Source organism: Vigna angularis, chromosome 6 (assembly GCF_016808095.1).
Source record: "Vigna angularis cultivar LongXiaoDou No.4 chromosome 6, ASM1680809v1, whole genome shotgun sequence".
In the NCBI taxonomy this organism is placed as follows: Eukaryota; Viridiplantae; Streptophyta; class Magnoliopsida; order Fabales; family Fabaceae; genus Vigna; species Vigna angularis.
This window is the reverse complement of record NC_068975.1, coordinates 18,463,786-18,489,150: the sequence shown is the minus strand read 5'-3', so window position 1 is coordinate 18,489,150 and position 25,365 is coordinate 18,463,786. Positions and strand designations below refer to the sequence as shown.

Below are 25,365 nucleotides of genomic sequence, written 5' to 3'. Positions count from 1 at the left end.
GCGCCTTTTTCATTTGCTTTTGGATTGAATTTCATTTCAGATTTGAGGCTCTTATCTTCCTATAAATAGGAGACCTCTTCCTTTTGTAGACACTTTTGAGCTTAGTCTAATTGCTGCAGAAATGAAATTCCAGCTTATCTTTGCTCTTGAGTCAACCCAATTTTTCACTTTCTTTCTCCTTACCTCTAGCTTCCTTCCAAAGTAGAAGGCCCTCTGAGCTGAGAGGTTCTAACCCACTCCATTCTTCACTGAACCCATACCATTCTCTGCATCTATTCCAGAATTCCGCTGCCTTCATTGCTCACTGGAACGCTTGCTGTTTGGCTTTCTGGTTCAATGCGTCTCACCCATAGCAAGCTTCCATCACCTATAAGTGAAGCTTATTTGAGTCGTGTTATAAATGCCCTGGCCAAACCAATTGACGGTCGAGGAGAAATTTCAACTTCGGAATCTCGATTAATAGAATCTCCAACTACATTACAATACCTCGCGCCTTATACAGGAGCAGCTCTGGCTGAATATTTTATGTACCGTGAATGTCACACTTTAATCATTTATGACGATCTCTCCAAACAAGCACATGCTTATAGGCAAATGTCTCTTCTATTACGAAGACCACCAGGTCGCGAAGCTTATCCAAGGGATGTTTTTTATTTACATTCGTGTCTTTTGGAAAGAGCCGCGAAATTAAGTTCTCAGTTAGGCGAAAGAAGTAGGACTGCTTTACCAATAGTTGAAACTCAATCGGGAGATGTTTCATCTTATATTCCTACGAATGTAATTTCCAGTACAGATGGCCAAATATTCTTATCGGCCGATCTATTCAATGATGGAATAAGACCCGCTATTAATGTCGGTATTTCAGTTTCCAAAGTTGGATCGGCGGCTCAAATAATAGCCATGAAACAAGTAGCTGGTAAATTAAAATTGGAATTAGCACAATTCGCAGAATTAGAAGCTTTTGCACAATTCGCTTTTGATCTAGATAAAGCTACTCAAAATCAATTAGCAAGAGGTCAACGATTACGCGAGTTGCTTAAACAATCCCAATCAGCTCCTCTTACTGTGGAAGAACAGATAGTAACTATTTATACCAGAATGAATGGTTATCTTGATTCATTAGAAATTGGACAGGTAAGAAAATTTCTTATTGAGTTACGTGCTTACTTAAAGACGAATAAACCTCAATTCAAAGAAATCATATCTTCTACCAAGACATTCACTGGCAAAGCAGAAGCCCTTTTAAAGGACGTTATTAAAGAACAGATGGAACTCTTTTTATTCCAGGAACAAGTAGAAAAAATTGATGAATCATTAAATAATTTTGTAATTCAATTTTCCAATTTTTAGAATTAGTAGCTTTTCATATCTTTTTATTTCATTTGAATATTATATATAACGAATTCGAATCAAAATGTAATAAATAAATAAAAAATATAAGGACAACGTTGAAATTGCATATAGATATGCAAACAACTTGCGTCCAATAGGATTTGAACCTATACCTAAGGTTTAGAAGACCTCTGTCCTATCCATTAGACAATGGACGCTTCTATTTTATATTGGATTCTTTAACCTTTTTAACTAAACCTTATTAACTAAAAAAGATTAAAGAATCAAATATAAACAAAGAACTCTAGAAATTATAAAAATAAATCAAATAAAATAATTAGAATAAAAGAAAAAAGATAAATCAATTGAATATAATTGAATATATATAACTAAAACTAAATTAAGAAATGAAAATGAAGAATTGACAAATTCTTTAAGAATTCTAGATTCATTCTAGAAGAAAAAAGATAAATTGAAATAGAATAAAATATAAGCGGGTAGCGGGAATCGAACCCGCATCGTTAGCTTGGAAGGCTAAGGGTTATAGTCGACGTTGATTCATGATTATGATTTAATGTCTCTAATTCAAAACCGAACGTGAAACTTTTGTTTCATTCGGCTCCTTTACGGAATGAAGAGATGGACAATAAACAAAAATTGACCCTTAACATCTATGTTAGCCTTTTTGTATGAATAGGTTTCAAATATCTTGCTTTTTAGATGTTCCCTCTAGAAGAGCAATATTCTAACAATCTATGTTTTTTTTCTAATTACTTCGTTCTCTATTTCTATTTCATAAAATCTTTAGGAAAAGAAGAAAATTTCCGTCGAGCTAAAAAAATGTTGATGTCTCTAGTAAACTAAAAGAATCGTTTAATAGCTATTTTGCATCAATTTCTACTATGCAAAAAAATGGAAGATTCAGTTACGATCAGAAAGAAACTTTGTATATTTCTCTCCATAGATCCTTTAGTAATACTAAAAAAATTCGGATTCTAGATCCAATTCAAAAAACTTATGTTTCATAATTTTAGAACTCAATTTGTCAAATTTGATTCGATTCTTCTTGTATCCAAATTAATATAATGTATATTATACCGCAAATCATTCATCAAGGGATATAAAGGAGTCCCTTTAATTATAAAAAATAAAGTTTTTGATAGGGATATGAATCAAACGGGGGATCCCTTAACTTTGAAGTGGTCCTTGAAACGAATCGCACTTTTACCATTAAACTATACCTGCTACAATATCATTATTGTATCTTTTGTTGAACAAAGCAATCAGACAAAATAAAGAAATAGGGGGCCATAATCTTCTAATGAAATTTGAAAAACGGGGTAATTTTCATTTTTTGATTTTGCTATATATATATATATATATATATATATATATAATTTACGTTACCAGAAAAAAGATAGGGATATTACTGGCATAATATCCACAATTGGATTCAAGAAAGCGTAGGCTTCGGGCAATTTCTCCAACAAAAAACTACTGGAATAAAGGAGGGAGGGAATACAAATACAGATCCAACTAAAGATATTAAGCATAACAAACATTTTGTTCTTTAATAAAATAAAAGTTATTTTTGTTTTTTTTTTTATTTTCATTATAATTTTCAATTTTATTGCATTATATACATAATACAATAACAATGAAAATAAAGAGTTATGAATAAAAGTAAAAAAATGAATCAAATAAGATAAAAACCTCGAGAATCCTTCTTTTATTTGAACTTATCCAGTTTCAAAAGATTTTTAATTGAATTTTATGTAATGATCAATAAATTAAGTTTTATCCTATCTATCTATATCCATTTAGAGATATAGATAGCAATGTAGATACACATAGAAAAGACTAGTCACAAATTTTTTTTATATAGAAATTTTTGAACTGGAATTGACAAATAACCAATATTAATAATAGTCTTTATTAATGTAAAATGGAAAATGGGGCATGGCCAAGCGGTAAGTGATAGGTGAAAAGTTTACTTGTTTTTGTTGCTTATATTGTGTGGCTTTTGAGTAAGTTTTAGTGTTTATTCTCATGAAAAGTGTATAATTGTTGATATAAGTATAATTTTGACTGTTTAAATGTTTTTGATGCTTTTGTTGTTTATTTTGATGTAAAATAAGGATTGGATATCATAAAAGACTTGGATCACACTCATAGACGCAGTTTTGCCGAGAAGATCGCGCCCGGGCGCGAGAAAAAGGGCGCCGGGCGCGAATTTACCGAGAGGTTCGCGCCCGGGCGCAAGAAACAAAGGGGCGCCCGGGCGCGACTTAGAAGAAATAGGACGCTCGTCACATAGCAGACGCTCGTCATAGGACGCTTGTCACATAGCAGACGCTCGTTAGAGGACGCTCGTCACATGGCGAGCGCACGATCGTTTCATAGCCAGAGGACGCTCGTCCAGCACAGCAGAGGACGCTCGTCCAGCGCGCAGAGGACGCTCGTCCAGCGCGCAGAGGACGCTCGTCCAGCGCGCAGAGGACGTTCGTTAGAGGACGCTCGCCCAGCAGGCAGATGGCGCTCGTCCGGTAGAAAGACAGAGGACGCTCGTCCAGAGTGAGGACGCTCGTCCAGAACTCGTCCAACGCTCGTCCAGAAATGTGACGCTCGTCCAGAATTGGGACGCTCGTCCAGAAAATGGCCCGTGACTCAATTATTGGACCTTCTTTTTAAGCAAACCAGATCCAGAATTTACGGGAGGGAGATCTGGAACGGGGAGGAGACCTGACGCTGCTGCAGCTGCTCCAAGGGGCTTCCATGGTGGAAAATTTCCAATTTCCACCATCCAATCCATCATTTCTCTCTTCTATGTTGTATATGTGTAGCTAAAACTCCATTTCACTGGGGTTGAGAGTAAATTTCTGAAACTCTTTGTAATTTCTCTATTAATGCATGATCTTGTATGAATTTTGTGTTCTATTCTTATTTTTCATGCTTTTGATAGAAATCTGAGCTATTTGAACGGTTAAATCATTGGAAAATGTATGAGACCGCGGACCTAGGATAAAACTGCTAAAGGATTTCGAGTCCTAGACATAGGAGGGAATTTTTAGTCATCTGTGACATTGTGTTTAAGGCAAATCTGATAATTGAATTAGCTAAGGAATTAGCAATTTAGTTTGAATGATTAAGAACTGTCTATGAGGAATCAGGACTGCATGCGCCTAGAATGTCGATGCTTAATTTTGAGGAATTGTGTTAGTAGAAAATTACTGGAGTGATGAACTTGAATTTCAACCCCAGTGAACTTTAAGTAGACTGTTTTTACCACTTTAATTTCATCTGCATGCTAAAATTCATCTGTGTTACTAAATTACGTTTATTAATTGCTAAATTAGTAAACTTTAATCAATCTGTGAATCAAAACAAATCCCTTGGGAAAACGATATTCGGACTTACTGATTTATTACTTGAACGATCCGGTACGCTTGCCGAGGTCTCAACAGTAAGGCAACGGGTGGTTCGAATCCTTTCGTCCCAGAGCATATCTATTTATGATGTATATCATATTTGAATACAGATTGTATCTCATAATTAAAAGGGACCCCTGCCTTTTTTTGAAAAAAAAATTACCATTTTTCTACTTTATAAATTATAAAAAATAGAATAGTGTATAAAATCTATTGCTAGAATATCAAGTTCATTTTCATTTATGTCTTTACTTTTAAAAGAAAAAGGTTTTCATTATATATAAGAAAGACCGAAACGTAAAAAAGAAGGATAGATTATTATGTAGCGAATGAATCAATGACTAGTCACGATTCGATAATTACATAATGTATCTAAACTAAGGGAATGTGAGAGTAAAACATCGTTTGAAATGAAAAAAAAAAGCAACGTGCGTCTTGAAAGACATGATTCAATTAGGGGTGGATTCTGATATCCGCCATTTTTTCTAGTATTTTAGAAATGAACATGCTCTTGACTTGACATCATTTTTTCTGTTCCACTAGGCCCCCTTTTTTTGGTTTTGGGGACAGGAAAGGGATTAATGATGTAAATAGTACATGATGGGGCTCGAATTTATTCATTTCTCAAGAACAAGTATCTAAAATTGAATAAATTCTAAAAAGTTCATAAGTATATTTTTTTATAAAGATAGAAAGGATCTTATTTCCGCAAGGTTAAAAAAAATGGTTGAAATTAATCAAACTACTTTTTGATCAAAAAGTTTATCCGCAGGAATTAACTTTTTGTATAATTCTTTCAGAGAAAAAAAACGTATGTTGCTCCCCTTTTTTTAAAAAATTGAAGATTCCCATAGTAATCTCTAAACCCCAAGATTCAAAGAAAATATAAAAAATCGGGGAATTAAGGAAATACCATTTTCAAATTGTATCATCAATTCTATTATCAAAAATTTTAGAAAAAAGAAATGAATGATAAAGAAATGAAACACCGGAAAGAAAGGGGATAGAGACCACTCAATAAATGAAATAGCTGCTAAAGGCTTGGTTTTCTTTTTAGTTTTTTTATAATTCTTCAAATTGAGTTATGGAGGTAAAAATAGGAAGAGTTTTATTTTCAGAAAGCAAATACGAAAGAAAAATACTTAAGTCATTGTTTAATGGATTTGATGATTTTATTGCTCTATTTTACATCATAATTTTTGAAATACATAGAATTTTTTATATTCTCGAGCCGTACGAGGATAAAACTTCCTATACGTTTCTAGGGGGTATCTATATCTATCCCAAAGGGTTGTTTATCGAATTGTTGCAAGGAATGTTTGACCCGAAAAAGAGGGAAGAGATCTTCAGAAAGTGGATCCTATAAAGAATGAAACCTATTTCAATATTCATGTTATTCTTTCATTTCTTTGACAAGAGGCGCTTAACCTACAGGAACTGTTCAGCATATTTAAAAAAAGACAGGTGTTTTTATAGAACTTAGCTCGAATCAACAAACGAAATTCAATGAATGAAATCAAAAAGGAGGTGTAGATTATTTGTATATATATTTACAAAACTCTCTGCTCTCTTGTTATATTCATACTTCATTTTTTTTATTTCTTGTTGTACATATAGTCATACAATTCATGAAATTTTAATAAATCTTCAAATATATATATATATATATATATATATATATATATTCTATCTCTACCTCTCTGTATTATTTTCTTTGTATGCTAGAAATTGATTCATAAGTAAGAATAATTAAATAAAATTATAACTATAACTTTATCAAAAGGCAATATTTCCGTTAGATATAATTATATGAAGTTTATTAATCACTAGTAAAAAAAAGATTTTAACTCCCGCATTTTACATTGGTTTATTTGGAATTGAAACAAAAAATGGCGCGGTGGCATTTTTGTAATTTTTCACAAAGGTATATGTTTCGGTTCAAAAAGAACTAATGCCTAAAATTGGCGCAGTGACATTTTTGTAATTTTTGGCAAAGGTATATGCATCAGTTCAAAAAGAACTGATGCCTAAAACTAACACAATAACATTTTTATAATTATTGCAAAAGTCTACAACCTCGGTTGTTTAGAGAACCGAGGCATAAAGTAATTGAATATTTTTTAGAAGGTTTAGGCATCGGTTCTTTATAGAACTGAGGTCATAAAACCCTTATTGTCTCGGTTAATAAAATAACCGAGGTAATAACATTTGTTTAGGGTTAAATTTTGCGAACAAATGCATTTTCAAACAGAAGCTTTTCTGTTTGTGGTGTGTGCCACTACTCTCTTTCTTCCATTTTTGCAGCCATCCTCTTCAACTTTTCTTGCTTTTTTTCTCTTATTTTACGTTGATTAAGTGCTTAGGTATGATTTTCTTTCGTTTTGACCGATTGATTTTATGCACAGGTGTTCTTCAGCTCTTCGACTAGATGCTTTAGGATGTTCATTTTGTTTTGTTTCAGCCCCAAACTCACCTTCAGGTTAGTTTCGCTTTACGTTTTTCAAGTTTTTGTTTGGTTGATTGTTCTTCATACACCATACACATCAAAACATAGGTATATGTAAAACTGAGAGTATGCTCAAACGAACTCTAAATGAAATGAAAATTTGTATGAAGAACCAAAAAATCATGAAATTCCTGCACAAAATTTTTTAGCTCAAAATTCAAAATGTAACTATTTTAAATATTTTTTTAAACTTTGAAAAAAAAACAAAAAGATTTCCCGATAAATAGAAAACAATGTTTTTTGCGTTTGTTTGTGTTTCTAGGATTTCTTTCATATGGTTTATGTGATATAGAAACAATAATTTTTTTAAAAATACATATATACTTTAGACAGCGATTCTGGTAAAAACTAAGGTAAAAATGATCTATTACCTCGGTTCTGGATCCAACCGAGGCAATAGACCCTTTAATTATTTAATTTTAGGGGTCTACGACCTCGGTTCAAATTAGAATCGAGGCAATAGACCCATTTTTTTATTTCTTTTAATCGTGTTACTACTTCGAGTTTTTTGAACAGAGAAAAAAAGTCTTGACATTTTACCTCGCCTGAATATACTTCGATTGCAGAACCGCTGTTATAAACCTAAAACAACCGAGGCAATATCCCTTAGTTGCATTAATGTATTTGATAGCTAACCCATTCCACAAAATTATTCTCGAATTGTATTAAAGGTATGGTAAATATTATATATATATATATATATATATATATATATATATATATATATATATATATATATACACGGATATCTTCTCTCTTTATATTTGTATGGTTTGTTAAGATTTGATTGAAATTTAAAGATTAATAAAATAATAATCCAAATAATATGAATATCAAAGTAATAATTGATGGTTCCTATTGAAATCTAGAACATAAATCCTAATAATTATTGATCATCAAGAAAACCACAAAAAAAAGTCTATTAATTGATCAGAAATTAAGAAAAAGAAATAAAAATATATATGAACAAAATAGTTTATGTTTTTCGATGTTTTTTTATAGTGGGCTAAACCTAGTATAACCTTCATTCCAATCCATTTAAGGGGGATTCTAGAAGTTGGGATTTTTTTGTTAGCAAAATGATGAAGATGGAGTTTTGATGATGTCCAAATCAAGTCAAGAGAAATCAAGATTCAGTAAGATGTTATGAAGACTTGTATTGCTATGGAAAGTTTTGTAATAATTGTAGTTTAGTGTCTAGGACTTAGATTTTTAGTGGTTTTGATTCCATATAATTTTATAGTATATAATTAATGTCCAGAGTCAAAATCGCATTGTTTTAATCGATAAAAACAAGTATTAATCGATTAAAATGAGTAAAAGTTGAAAACTCGACTTTTTTCGATTTAATAGATTAAAATAAATCTTAATCTATTAGCTAATTGATTAAAATACATTTTAATCGATTAAAGTTGACCGTTGGAGTTTTCCAGCTTTTGAAAACTAGCCGTTGCACTCATTTTAATCGATTAAACACTTGTATTAATCGATTAAAACCGTTAAATGACCAGTTACGAAGAATGGAAGAGTATTTGCTTGAGTCTATAAATAGGCTCTCTTTATCCATCAACAACAACTTTTTCCTTGTGCTCTAGTACTTAGAAATCATTGAGACTTGTGTGTTCTTATTCGGCTTGTGAAACTCGTGTCTGTGGAGCTGGTGAAGTGATGTTACGGTGACAGAGGAAATAGCCTATTCATCCTTGGTGTGTCTAAGGAGGTGTTCGGAAGAGGAATTTCATCCTTCGTGAGGTACTCGGAGGAGGTGTTCATCCTTTGTGAAGACTCAAAGGAGGTGCAGGTTCATCTCTTGTGGTATCAAGAGAGGCGGTTTTTAAACTTTTACAAATTGTTTCTTTGTGATTGTAATTTGTAATTGTTTTGTGAGTAGTAAACTGTTTATCTTGTTTTGAGATAAGCAACTGAATGTAGGATTGGTAAGATCCGAACCTGGATAAAATCATCTGTGCAAATTTCTCTCAACCTTACCTTCTTTATTTGTCTTTATTATTTGCTTGGTAAGTTTAATTGAGTAGAAATTAAAAGGCATACGTTCGTATTAAAAAACCCTCTTGGTTTGTGTTTCCATGCTAACCATTCCGGTGCAGCCGCTTTGACAATTGACGTCAAAGCTTGATTTGATAGTTATTCAAATGGTAAGATCATATCAAACTTTTGCAGAGGGTGCTTCTATCAATAGACCACCCCTATTCACATGTGAAAATTATGCATTCTGGAAGGTTAGAATGCAAATATTTATTGAGTCTATTGATTTTGATATTTGGGAAGCTATTGCATTTGACCCTTTTGTTCCTACTAACAATATGTAGGAACCAAAGCCTTGTGTTCAGTGGACTGCTGAAGATAAGAAGAGATTTCAAAATGATGTAAAAGCTCAGAATATTATTTCATCTGCTTTAATAGTTGACGAGTTTTACAGGATCTCTATTTGTAAGACTGCTCAAAAAATGTGGAAAGTGATGAGAGTAACCCACGAAGGTACAAATGACATAAAGAGAGCGAGAAAGAATACCTTGATCCAGGAATACGAAATGTTCAGGATGAAGCAAGGAGAAACAATCTCAGCCATTCAAAATTGCTTCACCAACATCGTTAATCATCTCATTGGACTAGGTAAGTCTTTCGAAAATGATGAACTTAATATAAAAATTTTGAAATCTTTAGACAGGTCGTGGCAACCAAAAGTGACTGCAACTTCTAAGTCACAAAATCTCAATACAATGACTATGGCGACATTATTTGGGAAATTGAGAGAGCATGAGCTTGATCTCGGAAGACTAGATGAAGAAAAAGCAAAAGCAAAAACTAAGAAAAAGAGTCTAGCCTTAAAATCTGAGGTAGAAAGGACCAAGAGCCAAATAGAAGATGAAGAAAATTTGAGACTCGTGATAAAGAGGCTCAACAGGTTCATGAAATCAAAAGACCAAGGAAGATTAAAATTCGAAAAGAAAGAAAATCAAGGATCTTCCTCACACTATAAATGTTATAGTTGTGGAGAAAGGGGACACTTAAAGGCGGACTGTCCAAATCAAAAGAAGAATGAAGAAATAAAGGAAAAGAAAAACTTCAAGAAAAAGAAAGCCTACATCGCATGGGACGATGACGACGATAACAACGAAACAATTTTCGACTTGAGCGAATCGGATGAAGAAGCAAACATTTGTTTAACGGCAGACGACGACGCTAGAAGCCAAGTAAGTACATCTAGCGATTCTGATAATTACAGTCAAATTAGTGAAGATGAATTGCACGAAACTTATGTTGCTTTAATAGTAGAATCAGAAAATTTAGATAAAGCTCATAAGAAACTGAAAAAGAATTTCAAAGAATTAAAATTGAATTTTGAAAATATTCTTGAAGAAAATAAAAATTTTAATTTGAATTTTGAAAATATTTCTAAAGAAAATAAAAATTTAAAATTAGACTTTGAAAATATTCTTGAAGAGAATAAAAATTTGAAAAATAAAGTTTTATTTCTTGAAAATGGTAAATTTACTAGTAGTGATGAATGTACTTCTTGCGAAAATTTTTAGAAACTACTAGAACACACAACCTTAAGAGAATGTAGTAAAAATAATGAAAATAAGATTGTTAAAAATATGTTCCTAAAATTAAAAATAAACATAATAATAGAACCCGTAGAACATGGGTAGAAAAAGGAACAACTTATACGAACACAAACTTTGTATCATGCTTTTATTGTATGAAAATGGGTCATACTTCAAATAAATGTAAAGTTAAGCATTATGGTGTTCCAAGTGGTAGATATGTTTGGGTTGTAAAATGATTTTTTTTTTTATAACCCAAAGGACAATGTTTAACTTTTAATTTTTTTTAAAACAAAATTTAAGAAAACTTTATTTCAAGCATGTTGTCTTTGATAAAATTGTGGACCTTGAGGCAAAACCTCTTAAGTCAGATGAATCTGATGCAGGTAATTTTGAAGATTTGACAAGAACAACAAATGAAGAGAAGAGTAATGACAATCCTCAAGAGGAAGATCTAAACAAAATTTGGTAACAACCTAGAGGATTATCATTGCAAAACGAATTTGGAGTTGTCCTTAAAGGGGTAAACAATAGAAGAGATCCAGAAATTTTAAAAATCTCTTAGGATTGCATTTTTTTTTCATTTTGTGCATTTTTGTGCATTTTTGAAAATTTAGCCATATTTTCTATGCTTTAAAATTCTTATTTGGTATGGTTCAAAGTATGATTTTTTTTCTCTAAAAGTTCTTTATCCTAAAATCATATGCTTTAAATATCCTATGTGTATGCTTGAATAAATCTTTAATTTTGAATTATATTTTATGCATACATGCTTTTATTAAGGGAGAGCATTATCTTAGGGGGAGAACATGAAACACAGCTTTTTAATTATCATAAAAAAGGGCGAGAAAATGTTTAAAGCTTATTATTTTCTAATGCTCTTTTCCTCTATAAGTTGTGTTTTTATCCAGATTATTACTAAAAGGTCTAAATCAAAGGAGTTTTTTATCATCATCAAAAGGGGGGAGAATGTTAGCAAAATGATGAAGATGAAGTTTTGATGATGTCCAAATCAAGTCAAGAGAAATCAAGATTCAAGAAGATGTTATGAAGACTTGTATTGTTATGGAAAGCTTTTGTAATAATTGTAGTTTAGTGTCTAGGACTTAGATTTTTAGTGGTTTTGATTCCGTGTAATTTTATATTATATAATTAATGTCCAGAGTCAAAATCGCATTGTTTTAATCGATTAAAACAAGTATTAATCGATTAAAATGAGTAAAAGCTGAAAACTCAACTTTTTTCGATTTAATAGATTAAAATAAATTTTAATCTATTAGCTAATCGATTAAAATACATTTTAATCGATTAAAGCTGATCGTTGGAGTTTTCCAGCTTTTGAAAACTAGTCGTTGCACTCATTTTAATCCATTAAACACTTGTATTAATTGATTAAAAGCGTTAAATGGCCAGTTACGAAGAATGGAAGAGTATTTGCTTGAGTGTATATATAGGCTCTCTTTATTCATCAACAACAACTTTTTCCTTGTGCTCTAGTACTCAGAAATCATTGAGACTTGTGTGTTCTTGCTCGGCTTGTGAAACTCGTGTCTGTGGAGCTGGTGAAGTGCTGCTACGGTGACAGAGGAAATAGTCGATTCATCCTTGGTGTGTCTAAGGAGGTGTTCGGAAGAGAAAGTTCATCCTTCGTGAAGTATTCGCAGAAGGTGTTCATCCTTTGTGAAGACTCAAAGGAGGTGCAGGTTCATCTCTTGTGGTATCAAGAGAGGTGGTTTCTAAACTTTTACAAATTGTTTCTTTGTGATTGTAATTTGTAATTGTTTTGTGAGTAGTAAAATGTTTATCTTGTTTTGAGATAAGCGACTGGATATAGGATTGGTAAGATCTAAACCAGGATAAAATCATCTGTGCAAATTTCTCTCAACCTTACCCTCTTTATTTTTCTTTATTATTTGCTTGGTAAGTTTAATTGAGTAGAAATTAAAAGGCACACATTCGTATTAAAAACCCTCTTGGTTTGTTATTCCGCGTTAATCATTCCGCTGCAGCCGCTCTGACATTTTTTTGTCCTAACTTGAACATATTTTCTAAAATAGGACTTTTTCAAGAATGGATTAGCATTGACCGTGATCTATAGATCAAATTGACACTTTTAAATATCTCAGTGACGTTGTCCACCACAACTAATGCGACAACCGTAAAAGGATCTACGTTAAATCTGTTTCATGACAAATGTTAATAATGTTGACTAAACCAATGCTCGACACTAATCCCTTGTTCACTTGAATGGATTTATGAGAGAGTGATTGAATGAATTTGAGAGGATTTGAAAATAATTTTTTTGTTGTTTATTTGAGTGAATTTGGAGGTAAGTGAGAGTGAATTTGAAAGTAAATTTTTTTAATCTGTCACATTAATCAAATCCTACATTAATTCTCACAAACTTTATTTCCAAATTCACTCTCACGTCCAAATCCACTCAAATAAACAACAAAAAAAAAATTACCTTAAAATCCTCTCAAAATTCATTCAATCACTCTCTCCCAAATCCATTCAAGTGAATAAAGCCTAAAACATTAATATTTAAGATAATATCATCAACCCGACTCTAAGAATTTAAAAAATTATAAAGATTAAATGTTTCTACTTTTTCAAATTAAAATTATTATTTTTGTAAATTTTGAATTAAAATGTATCAAATTATATAAATCACTATAATGTGTGTCCGAAATGCTATTTGATACATTAGAAAAATTGAACACAATTAATTTTAAAAGATTACATCTATTATTTTTAAAATTTGAAACAAAAGTGACAAATATGAATTATAGTTATATATAAAAGTTTAGATAATAGAATTATATTTAACGCAAATTATAATTATAATGTATTATATTGTAACTTGTACTAAACTAACACTAATAATATATAATATATTTATTTTCTAAGAATGGTGTTAGTTAAGTCACCGTTAAGAATTAATAGTATTTTATTTTATTATAATGTAGTACCATTTAGTCGATGTTAATAATATATAATATATTTATTTTATAAGGTAATGTTGATTAAGCATACACATAAAATTAAAAGAATTATAATTTATTATAGGGTAGTGTTGATTAAACCAACTCTACAATGAATTTGTAAATTTCTCTGCTTAGTATGGGTGGAGCCAGCGTTAAACAAATTTGTTTTCAAATATTCTGAATGGGTCAAACCACGTAATGAGAAAATCATTAAACAACATTTGGAACAATTAGACATTAGCTCCAAAAATTAATCAAAATCACAACTTCGATAACAATGCAATAGCCACAGCAGAAGTTCCAACATTAATAAATTCGTCATAATAGGATAAAATTGTGTTCATTCAATTCAACCACAAATTACAATTTCTTTGAACTTACACAAATTTCTCAGAGTGCAACATAGACATTGTACTTAACCAATATTATGAGAAACTTAAATAAATAAAATTGTTTGAAATTTAACCCCAAAATAGGTTTAAAAAAAAGAAAAGTTTGTGAAATGGTTTCCTAGAGAAGGCTTGAAAGGAGGTGTCATGAGGGTCCAAACATCTAGTAAAAGTATAATATTGAAACTAATGCAACAAATAAAGAAACTGTATAATATAAAAGAAATAAATTAGAAAGATAAGTAAGAAACATATGAGATAAAGAAAAAGAAAAACTAAAAAAAATTATTGTTTTCTATGTTAAAGTTATATTTGAAAATGAACTAAATCAGGTCGTTAAAGCTTTGGTTGTAAATTTTCATTACTTATAAAGTTTGATCACCATCCTTTACTCGTTAATACAGCGAAATAATACTTCAATAGTTATTTTTTGACAAATGATCGCAGTTTTCGAACCAAGACATTAAAATAAGATAAAAATATATATTTTAGTCTCAAGAACATAAGCACAAAGGTTAAAATTTTGAATTGATTAATAAAAAAACAAAATACAAAACTGAGAATAAATTAAAAAAATTGGATTTATAACCTAGAAGTTCTACATCAACCGAGGTTATACATCGAGATCATACACACTATCAAATTTTAATTAATTATTTGATTTTGAAAGAAATTAAAAACTTAAATTTTTTAAATTAAATAATTATTTAAAATCTAATGGGAGTAAAACCAACGCTATAAAACATTTTTGCTTTGATTATTTTAACAACCCACGTCTTATATCAAATTTTAATTAAATTATTTATTGAATTTAAAGATATTTAGCTTTGATTGGAGCCCGAACTGATGTTATAGACTTTTTTCTGTCTCGATTGTAATAATCACAACCTAAAGCCTACATTTTTTAAAAGATAATATCCTACACACAGAAACATACTTGCATGTCAAAACAAGTATGTATAGTACAAAAACAGTCCATAATATATTCTTGAATCAAGAATAATAACCTAAAATGAACTCAATGTACAAATTATGATAAGATAATGTACAAATTATTATATCCTAACAATAACATATTATTTTACAGTTGTATCACATATTTTGCGAGGGTTCTCCGATGTCGAGAATGGTAAGAGTGTTGAATCTCTGCATAAAACACAATGATTTCAATTAGTGTATATGATTTCTAATCAATGCAGAATTTTTTTTTTATTAAATGCAAATATTATCGATTCCCAACCACTTGTAATATGTGCACGAATAATGATCTTCATCCAATGCATTACATAATAACCATACTCATATGAGTTGGTTTGTCTATTACACTATAATATGTCATCATAATTATAAATAATTAAAGAAAATCGCTGGAATAAGATAATTATAAGAAAATATGGACCAAAATATCAAACCTTGAGGGTCAACCATCTAAGCTTTTTAGCCTTAGCTGTTGATTTCTCTAACATTATATGTGCTGCAATTGAACTATGAAAAAAAGAATGTTTTAGGATATACTTATATAAGAAAAAAAGTTGATAACATTAAGGTTCTTACCAATTTACTATTTGTCTGAGATGTTTGAGAGGAGACTTGTGTAATGAAGGCAAAACCCCTTTCTTTCAATCTCGCCATCCCACAGCACAACATTCCAATTTCATTTCTTCGAAATCTCGTCCTATAGAGCTTTTGTTTCTCGTCAGCATTTCATTTCTTTCCAATCTTGCATTTTTTTCTCTCATCCCTGAGCAAAGAACACTCATCACCTCCACATCTGGAAACCCTACACATCTTGAAGGTTCTACGCCGTGCACTCTCGTCGGAGCGTCGACATCGTTGACGACATGCCTCCATGCAGTCTCCTAGTGGCCGTTGAGAAATGCGAGCTTTCGGTCATTGATCTCAACCACTTAGAGGACAGTGACAAGATGAGAGAAAAGTGCAAGTTGCACATTGCTAGGATTTCACAAGAGTGGGGTTTCTTTTAAGTGGTGTCTCTTCACTAACTACTCACTTCTATAAGTTGGATTACATTGCTTTTAGTTGTATTCCATGTTTGCATTTCTCATGGCAATCTTATTCTTGTCATTGTGTTTTTTAATTTTATAAAAATGGTTAAATATGTTTTTGATCCCTTAACTTTCGGTGAAAATTAGTCCCTCTTTCAAACTTTGAACTAATTTTAGTCCCCAAACTTTAGAAATGTGTGAATTTAGTCCTTTTAACCAAATTTTGTTAACTTTATTAGATATTTCAAACGCATTTCTCAGTTAATATTGAAACAAAAATGTGTCAAACGGTATAAACAACTCAAATGCTATCATAAAACGCACTTGAAACATCAAATAAACCTAACAAAATTTAGTTAAAAGGACTAAATTCACACATGTCTAAAGTTTGGAGACTAAATTAGGCAAAAGTTTTGAATAGAGACTAATTCCAATTTTCCCTAAAAGTTAAGAGACCAAAAACATATTTCACCCTTAAAAAAATGTATAATGTAATTGAAACAAGTTAATGACTTTCTAGGTTACACTAGTAAAAAAACTGCTTTTTAACTCGCGTTATAGGCTTCGGTTTAGGTGCAACCGAAGTCTATCAAAATGCGGTGGCATTTTTGCAGTTTAAGCCAACTTATATGCCTCGGTCCAAAATCAACCGAAGCATATAAGCTATATTACCTCGGTTAAAGTAATGACCGAAGCCTAACAGCCCACCTACCCCCTGACAGTCTCTGAAATTTGAAATAAGTGCATAGCCTATGGCTTCGGTTCGTTCAGAACCAGTGTAAAATAATGTTTATGCCTCGGTTTAAACGGAAACCGAGGTATATAATCATTTCATATTTTTTTTTTCATTTTTTTTAAGAACTATAGGCCTCGGTCAGGTGTAGAACCGAGACCTATACGCATGTATGGCTTCAGGCGAGCAAGAACCGAGACCTATTCATTTTCCAGATCTTAACACTCCCTCGCTCATTACCTCGCTCCCTCACTCTCGCTCCCTCTCACTCGTTCTCCCTCACTCTCCCTCCCTCTCACTCGTTCTGCCTCACTCTCCCTCCCTCTCACTCGTTCTCCCTCACTCTCCCTCCCTCTCACTCGTTCTCCCTCACTCTCCCTCCCTATCCCTCCCTCTCCCTCCTCCCTTGCTCTCTCGCTCCGTCAATCTCTCACTCCCTCGCTCTCGCTCCGCCACTCCCTCGCTCTCGCTCCGCCGCTCACTCAGTCTCGTCCGTCGCTCCCTCGCTCTCGCTCCGCCGCTCCCTCAGTCTCGTTCGCCGCTCCCTCGCTCTCGCTTCGCCGCTCCCTCAGTCTCGCTCTGTCGCTCCCTCGCTCTCGCTCCGCCGCTCCCTCGCTCTCGCTCCGCCGCTCCCTGGCCCTCGCTCCGTCGTGCCTCCCACCCCGCAACCCCAACCCCACCACCAATCGCCACCCAACCGGATGTGATCTCACTCCACCAGCTGACGCGATCTCAGATCTAGTGTTGTTCGTGGACCGCCTGGTGCGGCCCGTGCCAGTGGTGGAGCCGCTGGCCTAGCACCCGGTCCAGCCCCCTTCCGAGCCCTCAATCACCGTGGATGAAGCTGTTTTGGGACCGTCCGGCTCCGCTTCGAAGGCCGAGGATGACAGCGTCAATGAGGATGAAGGTTGGGTTCTACCAATTGAAAAGGTGACTTCTTTGTACTGGGAAATGGGGGAGAAGGAAGGAGCTGGGAAATGGGGGCCGAGGATGGCAACGTCAAATGAGGATTTTCTTTCATTTTTTTCCATTTGTTATACTCTGTTCTTAGATGTATCCTTATTCTGATTTATGGTTTTATCTGCTCTGTGATGTATCTTATTCTGATTTCTGGAGTTGGTTTGCGTTTTGGAATTATAACTGAAAATGCTTGAGTTCGAATTCTGCATTGAGACATGGCTCCTGTGTTAAAGGATTGAGGAAAGACCCAGAAAATGGTAAATGGTTCAGCAGTTTTCTGAAATTTTTTTTTATTGAATTTTTTAAGATACTGACTCGGTTCAAAAGATAACCGAGACGAAAATCAATCCCTTTTTGACCCGGTTTACAACCGAGGCATTAAACGTATCCTTTTTACCTCGCTTTTATATGTACGGGTTGTAAAACCGGTGCGTATAAACGAAACTAACCGATGCCATTTCTGTTTATTGTACTAGTGTTAAGTGATCAAAAACTGCCATCTCTTTATCTCTTAGAAAGTATTGTTAAGAACCTCGGGCGAGATTGTACAAAGTATTTTGCTGTCAGATCGGTTTTGAAATTTTATTACCCGTCATAATGCTTTCCACTAGAGAGTTACATATGTGTCCTGCGTATTTTAATGTATTTTAGAACGTATTTTATTGTATTTTGAAAAGTTCTTTTGAGAACGTTTTTTAATGTGTTTTAAAAAGTTTGTTTAAAAAGCTCATTCTTAAAAAATAATTTTGGAAAGTATTATATATTCCAAAAAATTTGTTTGAAATTTTGCTTCAGAAAAATTCTCCAAAAATACATTTCATACATTCTGAAATTCTCATTTAAGAAACTTCGTTTTGGAAATCCAGTTCCAGATATCATGATCCAACAATTTTTTAAAACTTGTTCTAGGATCCAAAACAGATAAATCAAAAATCATTTTCACAAAAAATAAAATAATCATTTAGAAAGATGCCAAAAAAATTATGAAAATATATCAGAAATAATATCATAATAAAGCAGGTTAAAATTGTTCTTTTATTTTTTTTTTAATTTTTGTTTTTCAAATTTCTTTTTTCTTAAATATTACTCTATCAATCAAAAAACTTATACAATATTTATATAATCAAATGTCTTTAATATATATATATATATATATATATATATATATATATATATATATATATAAGACACATTTAGTCATATAAATATTATTATAATTAATAATTAAATCTAAATTATTAATAATTTTGTTATATTGCTATTATATATTTACATTATTTAAATAATATCATAAAAAATTAATTTTTTAAGTTATTTTTATTTTAATTTTTAATATAAGGAAATGGGTTGGCGATCAACCCACAGGGAAAAGGCTTTAGAAAATTTCTACCGCAGTTCAGCAAGGTAGGATTATACATATTACATATTACAAATATATCTGGTTGGAGGAAAATTTAAAATCAGTTTGAATTTAATTTCCAAAACCAGAGTCTGATCTCCTTGTGTATTCAGCAACCAGTAGAGCTAGAGATGAAGATTTGTTCTTAAGCAGTTTCTTTGGTGAATCATATTCTTCAATCAACCCTGAAGCATCAATATGAAACGAAATCATATGATTGAAGTTAACACAATACCACATTGGCAAGAAAAAGGAGACAGAGTGATGCTTACCTTGATTTAAAAACAGAACCATGTCACTGTCAATGATTGAAGTTATCCTATGAGCAATGGTGAGGACTGTGCATTCTGCAAAATGATGCTTAACTGTTTGCTGAATAATATTATCTGTGGCTGTGTCAACAGATGCAGTAGCTTCATCAAGCACCAAGATCTTGCTTTTCTTCAGTAGAACACGGCCAAGGCAGACCAATTGCCTTTGACCCATGCTCCAATTTTCTCCATTTTCAGTAACTGCAAAAGCTCATAATGATAAGTAATACACTCCCACTTCATTTAGGCATATGATTGTGACTTGTAACACCTGTTATGTCTATGTTCAAAGTTTTGAGAAGTCAAACCTATGGAATCAAGTCTCCCTTCTTTTTTCCTTACTTCATCTCCAAGTTGGCACATCTCTAAAGCCTGAAAACATGTCTTAACAAATTAGGATGTATACCATGAGGAAACTAAAGAGATAAGTTCTTCCTATAGTATCAAAAAAACTCAACTTACCTGCCAAATCTGTTCATCTGTGTACTCTTCCAGCGGATCCAGGTTGCTTCTTACAGTCCCTTCAAACATTGTTGGCTCTTGAGGAATAATGCTTAGTCTGGACCTCAAATCATGAATTCCAATCGAAGTGATGTTAATGCTATCTATCAATATTTGTCCCGCAACAGGTTCAACAAGTCGGAAAAGTGTTTGCACTAGAGTTGTTTTTCCACTTCCTGTTCTTCCTACAATACCAGTTTTTGATCCAGCAGTAAAAGTGCAAGTAAGGCCTCGTAGAACAATAGGCAGGTGAGGAGCATATCGAACCTGCATAACCCAGCTCCTCATTACAGTTATATACCACCAAGAAAATATAATTGTAGCCTTCAATTCATAATGGAACAAATGAATAGCCATTGAAATATACCTGTAGATCCCGGATATGAACCTCACCAAATGATGGCCAATAATATTCCGGCTGGTTGTCTTTAATCACAAGAGGAGCTTCACTTGGGAGAGATGTGTATTGAAGTATTCTTTCAACAGATATAATTTTGTTCTCCAAAGTGCAAAGAAACCAGATTATATTAGTTTGTAGAGAGTTTAGATTAAGTCCATATGTCACAGCCAGTCCAGCAATGCCTTGAAAAAGACAACAATTGAAGTGAAAAAGGGAATGAAAGCTTTTAGTGTCATAAGCAGTAAAATTTGACTACTAAATGTATGCAGTTTGAAGTACTCACCTGGAGCAGTAAATGAGTTTGGAAAAGATATCAAGAAAACCAAACAGAAGGCAAATGTGAGAGTGGATAAAATATCCAATCTGAAATTCAACCATTCAATTGCAGCAGCACTGTATAATTTAGGTTGGGAATATCTGTCTATCAATTTCATATTTATGTCATTAAATCTTGATTCTTGTTCAAAACATTTTATGGTTGTTGATCCTGAGATTGTTTCTGAAAAATGTTGTATAACTGGAGCTTGACATGTACCAACTAATCGTGCCAGTTCCCTTGCAGATGCAGAATAGTATCGCTGCATTTATAGAAGCTCTATTTTAGCATAAATGACATCTTAGCACAATAACAAGTCAGATTCATATTTTTTTCCCTCTGAACGTGAGAAATATGATAAAATTATGTGCTCTTTAAACACTGATGAGGAAATCAGGCACAATGAAAAATTAAACAGAGGAAATGAAAGTCAGAATCAAATTCACTTGGTGACATCTGCAGTTCTTGTTGCTGAATAATGTAGTTCAGATCTATAAAATTACCTGGTACCATATGCATGCTGCCATTACAGGAATCAATACTAGAAAGACCTGCCATACCGCTTGAGAAATTATAACAATATTTCCGAAGATTTGAATCAAATTTAGGGTAATTGCCCATACTAATGATGGAATGCTCATATCTAGTTCACTTTGGTCTGTTGAAGCCTGCAACAAAAGGCAAAACTATATTGAATATAGTAATTTAGGGGAAAAAAATAAAGAATTGAACTCTCCAATACAATGCAATAAGCAATATGATCAGGTAAATAAGTTCTCTCTTCAAATTAAACCATTGAAGAATTATGAACATACTATAACATACTCTATTCAGGATTCGACCACTTGGGGTGGCATCAAAAAAAGATATTGGTGCTCGAAAAACACAGAAATGCATTTTACTGAAGAGCACAGTGGCTGTTTTATATCCAGCTATCACAGCAATAAATGCTCTCGCAAGGGTGAAAATTGAACTTCCGATTGCCAATGCGACATAGACAAGCATAAGTGTAAGGCTTCCAATATCAGGTTCAGCAGTTCCTGAAACAGGAGTTGCCACAGTCATCCAGTAATTGCTTGCAATTTGAAAACCCACGGTGAGTATCTGAGCTAGTAATATGAAGGGCACAAGAGCTCCTCCATAAGCTGTTGTGATGTATTTCCAGTATACATTAAACCCAACTCTACCCTTTTCCCGTTCTTCTTCTTGAACAAGTTGTCCTTTTGATTCATTTGTGTCATCTTTATTATCCTTCTTATCATGAATGTTTTCCTCATTTTCCTCATATTCAAAATCAGTTAATGAATTTTTGTTCTCCTTGGTGGTACTTTGTTGTTTAAATGTTGGTCTTCTCTCTAGGGACTTAATTGATGAAGATAAAGCTGCTCTGTGTGCATCTACAAGTTCCATAAAATCAGTCCCTGACCTGAGAATGTCATTGAATTTTCCCGATTGAGTTATTCTTCCTTCTCTCATGACCTGTAAGCAAGAGAAAGTTACTGTTACATAGACAAAAATTGACCAAATGTGGATGTTTGAGTTCCTGAGCATGAAATTTATGAATTACTCACCAGTATTAGATCAGCATCAGGTAAGAATTCTACTTGATGGGTTACGTATATCACAGTTTTGGATTTTAAAAGGTCAAGCAAGCACTCCTGAAACAGTGTAGAGTGAAGGGAAAATCAGATTACAGCCTTTGTATCCAAAGGCAAAAGGAAAACTAGCATATCTACGTTTAAACTATATCATCTATTGAAGAAAAAGGAAGAATCCAAATCTGTAAAGAAGAAACTGTTGGAAAATAGCACCTTAAAAAGATGAGATCCCGTATGAGCATCCACCGCACTGAATGGATCATCAAAAAGATATATATCAGCATCTTGGTATATAGCACGCGCTATTTGCACTCTTTGCTTCTGTCCACCACTCAAATTGATCCCTTTCTCTCCAACAATGGTCTGATCTCCAAATGGTAGAACCTCAAGGTCTTTTTTCAAGGAACATGCTTCTAGCACCCTCTCATACTTTTCCCTGTCCATCTCTTTACCAAACAATATGTTCTCTTCTATCTTGCCACTCTGTATCCATGGTGATTGAGAAACATAGGCCTTTGTTCCACATATTTTCAGACTCCCAGATATCTTTGGTACTTCCCCTATAATGCAAGAAAGTAAACTAGACTTTCCTGATCCAACAGTTCCACATACAGCAACCCTCGTACCATGAAAAACTGTGAGATTGATGTTTTTCAATGTTGGATTAGAGGAAGATAAATCCCATGAGAAATTTCCATCTACTAATTCAACTGCCTTATCAGAACTACCCCAAGGAAGCTTCTCTACTACATCAGTCTGCAACTCTTCTAAACGAAGAAATGATGCAATCCTTTCAAGAGAAATCCTACTTTGTGCAATCATTGTAACCGTGTCAGGAAGACCGTAGATAGGCATTTGAAGAATTCGGAATGTTGCAAGTGCAGATAAGACCTTTCCTGATTCAAGTGGGATGCCTACAAGAACACAAGTACCAAAAGTAACCACTGCGATAAAAGTGGGGGCATTATGGAAAACAAATCTAACAACTGCTGAGCCAGCTAGAAATTTCTTCAGCCATATCTCCTCTGTTTTCCTAAGCTGAATAATCTTTGATAAGAACTTCATCTCCCATGCTTGCAGTTTTAGAATCCTCATATTCTTAAGAATCTCAGACGTAGCCTTCATTCTATTATCTTTGGACTCCATTACCTTGCCTTGAAACTTTTCTTGCAATGATGCCACGGGATGGTTTAAAAACATTACAATTACAGTGGCAGCAAGAGCAGCTATTGAAGCAACCCCTACACTTCTATAGAGAATCAACAAGGCCAGAGCAACTTGCAAAACACACATCCAGGGTCGATGCATATACCAACAAAATTCTCCAATCCTTGAAGCATCAACAGTCATTAAGTTGATGATTTCCCCTGTGCTATGAACCTCCATTGATTGACATGAAAGAGTCAAACCTTTAGCATAGATCATTGCCACCAACTTTGATTGAATTTGGACCCCAACCTGCTGGAACCTGAACATGCAGTGCCTGTCTGCAAGACTCTCCAAAAGCTTTGCAGCAACAAATGCCGCAGTCAAAACATATCCTTCATTTTTAAACATGTGTTCTCCGTTGAGGTATTGAACAAGGATATCAATAAGAAAGGGTCCTACATAAGAAGCACACGTATACAAGAATGCAAATAAACCTGATAAGAAGATCCCTTGCCATGTCGACAAGAATAAAACCTTGGCCAGCTTAAGAGTTGTCACATTCCTAACACTACCACACTCTGACTGTAGTTTGCTTCTAAAAGTTTGAAAAATCCCGTAGGCACTGTCATCAGTACCAAGACGTGGGATGTCTTCATGGTTTAAAGTCCTCTCATTGCCTACTGTTATTAATGGACTGATCCACGAGAAAGTGAGAATATTGAAAAATCCAGCATTTGAATTTCGGTTTAAGTTTTCATTTCCTTTTGTCTTAATGGGATCAGACTTGCTGCTTGTACAGGAGTCACCGTTTAGAAGGGTCTCTTCAAGAGGGGAAAGCTTAGCCATGTTGTTAACACAACAACCTGTGACAGAGGATCCTATATAAGAATCAAGGTATATAATTGGCAAGAAAACATGTTTTACACAGACATGTTTACAAAGTCAACCACAAAAGAATAGACACAGCACCAAATTCTTAACAAACATGGGAAGCTACGATCCTAAGCATTGGAGTCTCCGGTATGCAAGCACAAACAACACCAGAAAGTAGTTTAGTAAGCATAACACACGATTGAACACAAAAAATAACTAAGTTACAAACTGCACTTGAATTACAAGAAACCAAAACTATGGAATCTAATGCTCTCACTCTTTTGTCTGAGGTAGTCTTTCACTTCTTTTCATAGCCACAACACAGGAAGCAATAAACAAGACTTGGTAGAGTAAAGGAGACACATCACTTGTGAAAAGTGGTGAGGTTGGTGAATGAGATAGATGGTGCATCACAAGAAGAATAAGAACAGTAGTGAGAGAAGAAAAAGGGCAGTAGAACGTGATATGGATATTCCTTTACTTCAGAAAATATCGTAACCAAAGAAGCTTCATTATTGAATAGATTTTTCTTGTTGAAGAATAGTGATTGACGTATTGACGTAAGAGTTCTTAAAGAATAAAACACCATCGAGTAAGCACTCTTTGAACCAAACATTAATAACACACTATAATACAAAAACTATTAAATAGTATAATATCATACTGATATGAGAATACAAGCTATTTCAAAGTATATACAAAATTTAAATCAAACATAGTATGTTATATAAGTGAAGTTTTCAATATTTATTACTTTTATATTTAAAATAAAAACAACTAATAAATGATTTTGGTTTTTCTATTTTTAAGAAAAAATAGAATATTGTTGTATTAAATTTATTGATTTGTTATAAAGTAATATTTTGTCGATTACTTTATTTATTTTTATTTAATGGATACCCTAAATA

The 25,365-nt window shown here is 33.3% G+C and overlaps 2 protein-coding genes and 1 non-coding gene across 4 annotated transcripts; 1 reads left to right on the top strand and 2 right to left on the bottom strand.

The window, feature by feature from the left end:
- Positions 1–336: 336 nt before the first annotated feature.
- On the top strand, positions 337–2,065 carry LOC108341369 (ATP synthase subunit alpha, chloroplastic-like). Its single transcript, XM_052879578.1, has 2 exons — positions 337–1,134; positions 2,030–2,065. Exons 1-2 carry the CDS (start codon positions 337–339, stop codon positions 2,063–2,065), a joined length of 834 nt encoding a protein of 277 aa, XP_052735538.1.
- Positions 1,479–1,550, bottom strand: TRNAR-UCU (transfer RNA arginine (anticodon UCU)). The gene has a single exon. It is a non-coding gene; the product is annotated as a tRNA-Arg (tRNA).
- A 17,143-nt stretch (positions 2,066–19,208) lies between the features above and the next one.
- On the bottom strand, positions 19,209–24,951 carry LOC108343233 (ABC transporter C family member 3-like). 2 transcript variants are annotated; one of them, XM_052878740.1, is made up of 12 exons: positions 24,735–24,951; positions 24,079–24,447; positions 22,649–23,976; positions 22,409–22,495; positions 21,663–22,316; positions 21,341–21,505; positions 20,805–21,099; positions 20,489–20,703; positions 20,083–20,388; positions 19,929–19,992; positions 19,582–19,821; positions 19,209–19,494 (listed from the first exon to the last, which is right to left on the bottom strand). In XM_052878740.1, the coding sequence occupies exons 2-12, from the start codon at positions 24,428–24,430 to the stop codon at positions 19,382–19,384; spliced, it is 3,819 nt and encodes a 1,272-aa protein (XP_052734700.1). In that variant the 5' UTR covers positions 24,431–24,447; positions 24,735–24,951; the 3' UTR covers positions 19,209–19,381. The 2 variants fall into 2 exon arrangements, with proteins under 2 accessions (XP_052734700.1, XP_052734699.1); XM_052878739.1 differs by having other exon boundaries at positions 22,649–24,447.
- Positions 24,952–25,365: the final 414 nt, after the last annotated feature.